This window comes from Nematostella vectensis, chromosome 7 (genome assembly GCF_932526225.1).
Source record: "Nematostella vectensis chromosome 7, jaNemVect1.1, whole genome shotgun sequence".
Classification (NCBI taxonomy): Eukaryota; Metazoa; Cnidaria; class Anthozoa; order Actiniaria; family Edwardsiidae; genus Nematostella; species Nematostella vectensis.
Genome location: NC_064040.1, coordinates 17065601 through 17077647, shown reverse-complemented (window position 1 = coordinate 17077647; position 12047 = coordinate 17065601). Strand labels below are relative to the sequence as shown.

General features: G+C 39.5%; 1 protein-coding gene across 4 annotated transcripts; it reads right to left on the bottom strand.

Annotated features, from left to right (window-relative positions):
• Positions 1-382: 382 nt before the first annotated feature.
• Positions 383-10002, bottom strand: LOC5510699 (trace amine-associated receptor 7e). 4 transcript variants are annotated; one of them, XM_048730534.1, is made up of 3 exons: positions 9630-10002; positions 8335-8360; positions 383-3010 (listed from the first exon to the last, which is right to left on the bottom strand). In XM_048730534.1, the coding sequence occupies exon 3, from the start codon at positions 2454-2456 to the stop codon at positions 1383-1385; it is 1074 nt and encodes a 357-aa protein (XP_048586491.1). In that variant the 5' UTR covers positions 2457-3010; positions 8335-8360; positions 9630-10002; the 3' UTR covers positions 383-1382. The 4 variants fall into 4 exon arrangements, with proteins under 4 accessions (XP_048586491.1, XP_032235805.2, XP_032235806.2 ...); XM_032379914.2 differs by lacking the exon at positions 8335-8360; XM_032379915.2 differs by lacking the exons at positions 8335-8360; positions 9630-10002 and adding an exon at positions 5740-6023.
• Positions 10003-12047: the final 2045 nt, after the last annotated feature.

The following is a 12047-nucleotide window of genomic DNA, read 5'->3' as shown; positions in this document are numbered from 1 at the left end:
GTTACAATTACTTCAATTTAGCGGAAGTGGGCAGAGAATCACATTATTGTGGTAAGCCTGCCAGAATCAAAGCATGGATATCCTAAGCACTGAAGACTTTGCTTGGTGGGCAGCACACGTTTGTGTTGATATCGACAGAAATTTGCCGTGTGTATACGATTCACGTGGGACGTGTGGCGTGCATTGCTTTTCTAATGAGAGGACAATCTAAACTTGGCCGGGTCTGTTACAGAGGGGTGTCCAAATTGACAGCATTTTATGCTATACCTTCTCTTCGCCGCCTTATCACCCTCACCCCCCCCCCCCCCCCCCCCACCTACCCACCTACCCCTTCAAAACTTATGGTCTGCAAGCATATAATGATTCCTACAGGACAAAACACTGGAAAGCATGTGTTTTTATTCACTTAGAATGTGGTTTATTATAATTGATACACTTAGGTCACTAAAATGTTCCCAGCCTACTCCAAATAAGCCAATCAGTTTGACTTGATAACGCGCTCAAGAGGAGATTCACTTAGCAAGAGGGCTTGACGCAATACCGACAACCTTACAAATCCCTGAGTAATACCGACAACCTTACAAATTCCTAAGAAAAAGCTTGTTGCGCTGTCCATCTGCTTATCGTATTTCCCCAATTAGATTAAACGCGATAGCGTCGATTTCTTTTTCATCACTCGTGAAAAGGATCTCCGCTCAAATGTCCTCATTTGCAGCGTTCGATTTATAAGAAACGGATTATTTTCCAGTTGAACTGTTGATAGAATTGATGGTACTCAGAACAATCAGTGATTTATAGACAGGCACTTTTATCAATTGTAACTGGAAAAAAGTGATATCAATCACAAACTTGATAATCACGATGATAATGTTATCAATTGTTTATCAGCTGTGTATATTCATCATCTATGATTGTAATGAATGACTATCGATTGGTTTTCAAATGGCTATGCCACTCAATAAAAAAATTCATAAATATTTCTTATGCGTTCTTGTTTTGATTATTCCAGCCGTCCAAAATTGACATATTTTTCAATGCCAACGTCAAAGTTTGGTGTTTCCATAGCCGTTCTAAAATCTTTGAGAGTTATCGTGCCTTTATACAACCATTACTTATATTGTATTTCACTAATGAGGATCTGAGCTGATAAGATATTAAAACAGTGCTATGGTATTTCGGTATGTACAGAGCACAAGTATGAGTGGCGGATATGTGATTTCAGCAAGAGTGGTATTCGACCTTGATACAATATATAAACAAAGTTTTCAACAAAGTGTCGCCATTTGTTGTTTTTACTGTTATAATTAAAAATAGGCTTGTTTGTTATTTTAGAATTTCTCTAAAAAAACACGAAACAACGCTTGATTTGCACACCTTTCCCTTTAATTCAAGGCTGAGTCCATGATTTTTTTGCTTTCGTGTACCGTTGACAGTCCATCGGTTTTGTATTTGTGTGGCCTGAGCCGCTGCTGAGTGGAGATCAGAGTGATTTTGAGTGCTTTTCTATAAGCCGGTAACCTCCAGGCATAGATAAATGGATCTAGCATGACTTTTAGGAACAACAACAGATCGCTAATCCGTAAACAGATATGGATATCCACGTTTGCTTGATGAGATCTTTCCTTGTGGTAGAAATACACGTAGAGTATGATCGTATGTAGCGATGCTGAAGCCAGCAGGATCCCTGCTAGGTAGAACGTCACTATTGTAAACTGGCGGTCACTTTGGCGGGTTTTCTCGCGGTTTAAGCGCCTGTCGGATTTCTCGCGTTTATGTGGAGTGCTTCGGCGCTTTAGCGTATTCCTACGGTTGAGATGACGACGGAATGACATGTACAGTAACGAATGGACTACTGCCAACACGATAGAGATGAGCGTAGGATGTAGAACCAGGTCGATTTGTAGATAAGTATAGGTGTCTAAACCAGTGAATTGAAGCAAGCTAAATGCAATAAAGTAGATATAGCTGAACGCGACGCACCAAACAACTCGACTGCGGGTGATCAAGTCTTTGTACTTGTGGGGATATGTGACTGCGATGTACTGGGAGACTGACAGCGCGAGCACGACCAGAAATGACGTACTAATCGCGATAGTAGAAATGATTCCTCCCACTCTATGCAGAACTAGGAAGACTTTCGAGGGCTCGCAGTCAATAACAGGCCCACACTCAATGTAATGCGCTATGTAATTCATCGCAAAAAATGGTTCTACCGCGACTGCGGTCACCAAATCAGAACACGCTAGACCGATGATGAAAAACGTTGTAGGGGTTCTGAAGATTCTTAATGGGTCCCGATAGATAGCTGTGAGAAGTAGTGAATTCGCAGCGATGGTAACGGGGCATAGAAAAATCAGAATTGCCGCAGACGCCAGTTCGACCTGCATATACGTTTCCATACCAACGACGGAGGTTAAGTTCCCTTGCGCGGCAAGAGCACTATGGTTTCTAGTCATATTGAAGCGCGTATCGACTACCCTCTAGACACTCTTCCATTCGATAGTTACTTAATTTGCCTCCGAGGAATTACTAGATGCGTTCCTTTTTTTTAAAAAAAAAATACCAAATATTCCGGAACCAACACAACAAGATGAAGGCTACAATTCTGTGACTTCCTTCTTTTTCCCAAATTAGAACACAAATTTGCTTTTTCAGGTGATATGAAATTTTGTATTGTCGACCCTATTCCCGCTTATCCGGCTTTTGAATCCCCAAGCAATTATTACACGAAAATTAGTTCAAACAATAAACTTCCTCGTATGATTAGACTGCGTTGATTCACACTTCTTTGATTCGTCCCTCGCCTCCTGCCGTTGATTATAAAAAGCAAACTCCGAGAGAAGGTAGGACCAGTTCCGTAAAATGTCGACGGCGTTGTTGAATGACAGGGATTTCTTGTAAACGTTGACGTATTGAGTCGCTTTCTTGTCTTCCCACTTTTCCTCTTTACCAGGCGAGAAAATGGAATTCTCATGCGGATTAATCTCTACTCTTGGCGAAGAGATGACATCTAAAAGAACAAAAAAATATGCGTTCACGATACGGGCTTCTGCAAACAAATCCTGACAGTTCAACACAGCTTGCGTAGAAAGGTTATCGACTGTTCATTTTAACCGTGTTCTTTCTTGTTTCTCTCGGCTTCTATGTGTTGCATAAATATAGATTATCTCTACCTTTGACAACCAGCTCCGGTGGCTTCGCATTTCAGGACATCCTGGGTACATCGGATGTTATGGAAATTATGAATAAAAACCCCAATCTGTTCATATTTCAGTTCTCGCTTCGACTGTGATTTTCAAATCCCCTTCATTTGAAGCTTTCATATTCTATACCACTACTGTGAAAGGGAATTAGAATCACTATTTATGCTTATAAGATGACATCTGTGATGTTCGCATCTACGTTGAGCGTTCGCCGAATATTGACATATTCAAGATGGATATAAAGCTCCCTATGCTTGCGTAACAGGCATTTTGACCATCGAACTGCAATAACACAGAACCTAGCGATAAATGCTATACAACAAACCGTTGGCCACCTTGTATGACGCAAAAATGGACTATGAGTCAATCGCTCGATTTAATCCTTGGTATAGTTTGAATCGTGTAAAAAGACTTGTTTAAATGAATGACATTAGTGTCAGAATTGCCCTCTTTGGTCAAACAACAAGCCATGTTGATAATTCATTTTATGCAAATAAACGGCTATTTTCTAAATTATGTTATCCGCACGGAGTTGAAAATGGAATACAAAGCCATATATGTAATTGGCAAGTCATATCTAATAAAAAAAAAAACTCCGCGTCATGTCAACGAAGGGTCCGTTTTTCCAATATATATATTTTTTATTTTTTGAATTTTATTACCAGCACTTGCATCAGGTGTTGTAGCTACTTGAAAGTGTCACGAATCCTGAGACCGCCCCGCGCGAAATGACAAGATATATTAAACGATTTGCGATGTCTAACTTCGCTATCAATAGATAGATATTCATAAGTCTAACAAGGACTCTTTCCTAAAAGCCCATGGCAGATATCAACTTAGACGAATGAAAGCCATATTGCATCTCCCCAGTTCCTTTTTATATCGAGAGATGATATGAGTACACTAATTGTTTTGTATAACGCATTAGATGTAGAGCGCGTTTGTAATGTTACAAGTATGTTCATGCCTACTGCAGGTATAGAAAATGCGGCGAGTTGGAAATAGAGATGATAATGAACGAGTCATAAAAGTTCTGTACCGCCCACTGCGGCCGCTTAACATGTAAAAGTTTTTTAAATAGAAAGCAGAATTAATAGATTTGCTCAAAAGTCAACGGTGTCAGTAAACACCAAATTCAAGGTTTTAGACATTTAAAGCGCGATTGAATGTCTATCCATTCTGTGTGTGAATGATCCTGAAAAGTCATCCCGAGGAAAGATTTCAACCAGGTAAGCATTCTGATTGGTCAATCTGGGCGAAATACACTTTGATTGGCCGACCTGTGAGAAAGACATTTTGATTGGCCGATCTGTGAGAAAGACATTCTGATCGGCCGGTCTGTTAGAAAGACATTTTGACTGGCCGATCTGTGAGAAAACATTTTGATTCGCCGATCTGTGAGAAAGACATTTTGATTGGCTGATCTGTGAGAAAGACATTTTGATTTGCCGATCTGTGAGAAAGACATTTTGATTCGCCGATCTGGGCGAAGAGAGGAGTATGTGGTATACCTTACACGACCGGGTGAAAAGATAAAGCTGTGGCAAATTAAAAGCTCCACATTAGAAATGGATATTCTGACATCGATGGCTCCGTACATGCACTTATGATTACGTCTATAAGAAGTTTTTTTTATTCAAGATGATCTATAGGGAACACGTTTTAACGTCGTCATGTGACTGAACAAAATTAATGTACCGCATTTCTCACAAGAAATAAGTAATAATCACGTACTTTACTTTAGGTATTAGCTTAACAAAAAAAAAGAAGATTATGTTGAATAAAGCTACACAGTAATTCTAGACCCCCTACATGAAAAGAGCTTTGTTTGGTTCGAATATTCATGCTCTCTTGCTTTGGCGGGAAAAAATGATTCGAACTGCGAACACATGCTATTCCGTGTGTGTTTCCTAGCATAACGCACCACCGTGAGTAAAAAGTCAAATATCCATTTCAATATCTATGACGATCATCGCCATCTGCCGATAACTCGTTTAAGTATTCTTTGCCAGAAAAGCGATTTGTAAGGAAAAGTCCGCCTTATGAAATGTCAAGATTTTGGGAAATGATTGAATACTCCAGAATAATATTATTGGAGATTATACACGGAATTTTTGCCCTGAGATAAATGTTTTCTTTTTGATAGGCTATTTGCCTCTGAGGTACTCCAAACACTTAATAACGTGAGCTTGACAGTCTTTTATCTTCTACAGTAACTAGAGCTCTATAAATTTTCACGCAATCAATACAAAACAGAGGTTAGAAAATGATTTTGAAATTTGCGTATACAAGAATTTGGAGAATAAAGTCACTGACGGAGTTTAAAAGAAACTCTGTTTCCCTCAATTCCCACCAAACTATGCCGTGGTAAAAAAAAATAGAGTTTAAAATGAGCTCACTTCGACCTAAAAAGGTCATGTAAATTCTCAACTTGATATCTTTCAGGAGAAATCTCAAATCGAGGGCATTTGGACGAAAAAAGGATTTTCGTGTGACTGCATCTGATACTAAATTTCCATACTCTGACACTTCTTACCTGACTTGCAGATTTAACGTCACACCCTTTAGGTGCGTATTCGATCATTTGATCAGAAAAAGCAAATGCGAGATAATGCAATAAGGAAGTTAAAAGAGCAAACTCGTGTCGGCACTACTGGGTGGTGAAGATCTATCCACACCCGGCCTGCCTGCTCCATGTGGGTAGATTTTTGCTAGTGCTGGGAGCGATATGTACATCTTGATTATATGCTCTTTTGTCGGGGTTAGCGGCTATCTCTATAGTGAGATGGAACCATAATAGAATACCCCGGGGCAACGCCGTCACCAACAAGATATATTACAATAATGAATGACATTAGATGATGTTAATGACATGACGTCACCAGATCGCACGATAAAGATATGTTCTTTGGAAACGAAAAGTGCCCTTAGCTATTACCCTGTATTCCAATTATTTTGATTGTTAATGAATCTTAAAAATATAAACATATTTGTAGGTTATGGGGTGCCCAAAAATGCAGATAATACTGCCTTCTCCAATTTTATGAGAATTTGCAAAGAAAAAGGGGGGGAAACGATGAGATTATGATACAAGTCGTGACATGGCGGTACCGAGTCGGATGTGAAACACTAATTGATGTATTTGCGATTCATTTTCTGTTTATCACCTCTTCTTTTTCAATGATTTTTTCTTTTTCTACGTTCAACGTTTGACCTTGTAGTTTGACAAAAAAGCGTTCAGACAAAATACTTTTTCTGTCATTAACTTGAAAAAAATGATAAATTCGTCTGACTTATCTTTAATAATAAAAATAAAACCAGCTTTTCCTAAATGAACATGAGAAATCAAAATATCTCTTTTGCTACAACACGACATGTTCACATTAGTCAGACTCTTGCACATTACTGCGCCCTTTACCCAAAATGTTGTCCGTTTGTTGTTTTCAGAATGCATAAGATATCTGGAGGAACTGAGTAATGGGCACCGAGTTGCAGTATGCAATACGTAAGGGTGACGTTGCGGTGATTCGCGTCTTTGCGCGATATTGCGGTGGTATCAAGAACCCTTCGCTGCTAGAGACCTTTTACTTTCAAAACTGCGGCGTTACGCTGCGACTGCCCCGGAACGGATCGCATAAGCTGCGTATATCATTTATTAACTTATTTCCCTTATGTTTTTCCCTTAGTTTTCCTGCGTGGTACGTATTTTAAACGATGGTATCCGTCATCTCATGACCAAAATTTTTGCGGTTGCGAACTTGCGTCAAGTGTTTTTTGGTATCTTTTGCTTCAAGTGAACTTGCAAGGATTGTGTGAATGACGAATCCCGTGGTATGTCTGATTTACCATAACTAACAGCCAATCAGAAGGCGAGATAACGAACAGGTGTTGTAGACAAACCGCTAGTGCGTCAGAACATATTCGCAATATTTGTAGCCTGGTCGTTTGCTAGAAGCGTGACGCACAACTACGCAAACATCGCCAATGAAGAACCTTAATAAAAAACAAAATACGCATGCGTGAAAAGCTAACCAGAGACAGATGATAACACCCTCGCTCAATCGTGCACACCACGCATGCGTTAGTCCGAAGAGTGAGGTAGTATACTATTCAACATTCGATATAGACATGATAGACATGCTATTTGTAGACAAAACTATAAAGCATAGTTAGATCACTCTGGTATGTAGCTATATCCTACAATAAACGTCCCATGAAGATACTGCAAAGGCGTAAAAAATATCCCTTTTTGTTCTTTCGGGGGTGTTTCAGTCACATATTTTTATCAGAGAGTGGCACTTCCTACTGAGGTGTCCCATCTATGATAACCTTAGGAAAGAAATGCTTGATGTTCTGGAAAAAGACAAAATTAGATTCTACAACAAGGAACAGCTTTTTCATCTACTCTTAAATCCGCCAAAAAAGGTGTATGTGTATAAGGAAATGAAAAAAGGAAATATAATAAGTAAGGCAAGTATAGAAATTTATTGGTTCAAACAACCTATGTAACGTTATGTAAAGTTATATGGTTATATGTATAAAACATCATCATCATCATTCCCTCCCCCCAGGAAAAATTAGGCCCACTTTTTCGGATTTCGCACCCCCCCCCCCCCTCCCCTCAAGAAAAATCCTGGGTACGGGCGTGAAATGCACTAGCCTCCTGCGCAGCTTCAGTCGACACTCAGGACGGCTGCGCAGGAGACTGGAAATAATGAACACGCGTGGGGAGAGCTGATACAAGTACATCGGCAGAAAAAGGCCTACCTCAACTTACAGTACGCATTAGTAATGCTGATTCCATCTATACGGATCATGCGTTGTAATGTGACTGAGATCAGTCTCTTTGAGAGGCTGGCATAAAGGAATTACAACGTTGGCCTTGGGAACGCGATTTTGTAAACCATTTGCTTGAAGATATCATACATAATTTGAGAAGAATGATAAATGTTTTCATTTTTCCTATATGATCTGTCTCTTAGGTCCATAAATGGTCTTTGTCAGGACATTTTTTTGCAAGAGTCGAGTACTCATTGATAATATATTCTTTAAATGGAGCAGAGGCAAAAAGAAGTCTGCTTGCATTCTCTGTATGCCACTAGGTGTAACTGGTAAAAGCATGTGTCTTTACCTGTTTAGCAGCTTAGTGTTCCACTCCTGAAAGGGCGAGCAGAGAATTTGGCTTTTACTTTGAGCACTTGGATATTTATAGGGAGTATGCTTGACTTAAAACAGGAAGGCACACGTCGTTAGTACTTCTAAAATATCTTTTCAAAAGCTTTCAAGTTGTCACTAGTAAGCTTTGTTTATAAAACTTCTACCTTGCTAAAATGGTGTGGACTATACGGCGAATCAGAAAAGGGTTTTAACGCTAAGATAGCGGATATAGACAGCAGTTTGATCGCAGTTTATGGGTCAATCGTATGTTGTGTAAGTATGCGAAAAATTAAAGAAGGAAGCATATTAATACTGATGGCAGGGGCTTTGAAGTCGGATCTCGCTTTAAACTGTAGCCCAATAAGGCTGACGGTCTTCGTCAGAAAATACGATCATTTCTGGCCGGTCTCGGCCCTTTTTAACGGGGCTTTAAAACATGAAGGCTTAGAGCAGTATTGACTTATTTTAAGGACAGAGCTTATCGATATACTAAGTATACCAAGACAACCACGTTAATAACGCGAGTCTGGAAGGGACGAGAATAACTGGAAATTAAACCCCTAGATTACTCTTTTTGCATTGAGCAGTAAAAGTGAATTTCGAGTAATCCGGATTCGTGTGATCGGTATTTTCGGGTGAGCGGGTTCGAGTTGGAAGGCCCCACTCTATTTCGAACCCAGGCCCCACTCTATTTCGACCCCAGGCTTGTGGTGAAGGGATGCTTTTTTAGGGGCGGAATCCTTTCACATAAAAATATATTTAGGAAGTGCTTATTTTCGCTTTCAGTGAACGTTTGTTTCCACTTTGTGTGTATACTACTATTTATGTGACATAAATTGCCCAGTGATGGATGATAACTAGAACACATACAGTAACTACCCAAACAAAGAAAAAAGTGAACGCATTAAAAATAGATAGATATATGTCTTAGCCATTCCAAAGAAGGGCTTTAAAATGCTTGTTATTTCAGCATTTAAATATTCAAACTTAGCATTGGATTTCTGATTATTAACAATAAGGGCTTAAAAGTTGTTTGCTTTTAATTCAGATAGTTGGTGCTAAGACATTAGAAAATATTTCTTCAGTTACGCACCGAAATAGGTTAGTAATTCTACCGATTTAATTAAAAGAAAGATTAGTATGCGATAAGAGTGCAAGTCAAAAGTTGTGCGACGTCGCCCACTCGAATGAAATACTCTGTTTTCTAGACCTTCACCATTCATTAATTTGGCTATTTATTAATTTATGGACGGATTTTGTGCTACTCACCTTCAATGGCATTCTTTTCCAGTTTTCTGACAAGCTCCTTGAACCTATTGCAGGTTTTCAAGTAAAATAATCGAATTCAGTCCTGATCGTTTTTTTCCTCTGGTGTTTCATTTTCTCCACAAAAGTGATAATGGGGTCTTAGTGCAATCTTCAGGCTTTTCTACAAGTGATTAAATGCTTGAGGCATCAATGATGAGTGCCGAAAAAGAAATTGTTTTTTATGTATATATATTTTTTATAGACGTTGCTTCACCGAACGATCTTTCAAGGGGGTCTCATGTACTGATATTCTTAGTGGAATCGGCTAAGCATAAATGTTTGCGATATTCAATAATGCGCTTAGAGATCTGTGAGCGCTCAAGGCTTAACGAATGTTTACACTAGAAGTAGTGTTCTATTGGTGCGCTTCCCTTTTTTGAAAACATCAAAATTCTTGTTAAGATTAAGATTCTTATAAACAATTATCCCAAGCATATTCAATCTTGGTTAAGCGGCGAACTACGGCTAGTGAGCGCTGTCAAAATACTGCGCTTGGAACTTTGCGTGTCTCGAACAAAAAGGTTCACTTGACTTTTCAACCAGCCAGATTTATAATACTTTTCGCAACGATATCATGTTTATAAATACAATCAATAAAATAGAAACTAGCATTGTATAGAGCATAACAAGCTTTGAATTATATCAAAATAACAAGTACAACGCCCCCTTAAATGGCATTTATGACACTTTAGTGCCCTTGCTTACCTCAGAAGTCAATTTCCTGTTTAAATACTCGACTGGCGAATACCTTTAAGGCGTTTCCCGCCAGCCCACAGAGCTTGAGTAACACTTGGGGCTATGGTCACCTTGCGCCCAATAAAAAAGGCTCACTTTTAAAAATATATTACGCCTTCTTGCTCATTAGCCTATTATGCATCTATGAGTCGGTAGAGTGTAAATATAATATGCTTTCTTGGTTGAATATCGATTATTTTTTGTGCGACCACGACCACTCGTAGATGGTCTTAGATGATTTCCAGTGACGTTTGTTGAGGCCACATCTATAATAACAGTCATAATTGTAATAAGTTGTTCGTGCCACATTTGTAATAACCGTCAAAATTGTAATAATAAGGTCGTGCCACATTTGTAATAACAGTCAAAATTGTAATAATAAGGTCGTGCCACATTTGTAATAACAGTCAAAATTGTAATAATAAGGTCGTACCGTAATAACACTATGCTACATTTGTAATGATAACCTTATTAGCTGAGAAGTGCAGATGTCGGTTATCGCAAATGTGGCCTCATCAACATCTCTTAATCCCTCAGAAAACACGACCAGAATGCTAAAGGCCAAGCTTTTAGGGTGTTACACAAAAGCTCTCCCTGGTAAATCATCCTTCTCCCTGGTAAATCATCCCTCTCCCTGGTAAATCATCCCTCTCCCTGGTAAATCATACCTCTCCCTGGTAAATCATCCCTCTCCCTGGTAAATCATCCCTCTCCCTGGTAAACCATCCCTCTCCCTGGTAAATCATCCCTCTCCCTGGTAAATCATCCCTCTCCCTGGTAAATCATCCCTCTCCCTAGTAAATCATCCCTCTCCCTGGTAAATCATCCCTCTCCCTGGTAAATCATCCCTCTCCCTGGTAAATCATCCCGTGGCTTAGCCGTCTCATTGCCGCTATCATGCCTTGATTTACCAAAAGTTTTTACTGGTCATGTGACAAGTCGCCTTTTTTATGTTTTCCTGCACAACGCCACTTGGTTGATGAGAACCATAAAACGAATTTGAAACGAAAATAAATAGGCTTGAGCAGCTGGAGCTCCGATTTTAGGCAGTACCGAAATATATTGACCATATTATTTGTTTTAGTTGTTTAAGCTTTCTGTTATTGTGTATTAAACTATGGCTACAAAACATCGAACTCCCCTCCCCCAGTGCAGTAGCAGAGTCAAGAATATTATTAGGGTGGGGAGCATCCCCACCCCTCCCCTCCCCCAGTACAGTAGCAGAGTCAAGAATATTATTAGGGTGGGGAGCATCCCCACCCCACCCCTCCCCTCCCCCAGTGCAGTAGCAGAGTCAAGAATATTATTAGGGTGGGGAGCATCCCTTCGTATTTGCAAGACCATGCTTGAAAACACTGCCTGGTGGATAACTATGGACTAGTTATATGGCTTCTCGACTTTATTGGGGATGGGGTGCCCCTCCCTAGGTTTTCCAGCGATATAACAGGTTTCCTAGCGGGGAAGGTTTACAAATATCATCCGTGTATAGATGAATGATAAAATCTTTGTACTAAATCCAGACCTGCCGACTCTCCCGTTCTTTTTTATCAAATCTCCTAAATCTCCCAGTTTATGACAAAATTTTAATCAGTCGAGTTATTTTTGAAGTAGAAGTTGGTTTTTCCAAAAAGTTCTGCAATTCTT

Coding starts and splice junctions, on each gene's coding strand:
- LOC5510699 (XM_048730534.1), bottom strand. CDS start 2,456: ATGACTAGAAACCATAGTGCTCTTGCCGCGCAAGGGAACTTAACCTCC.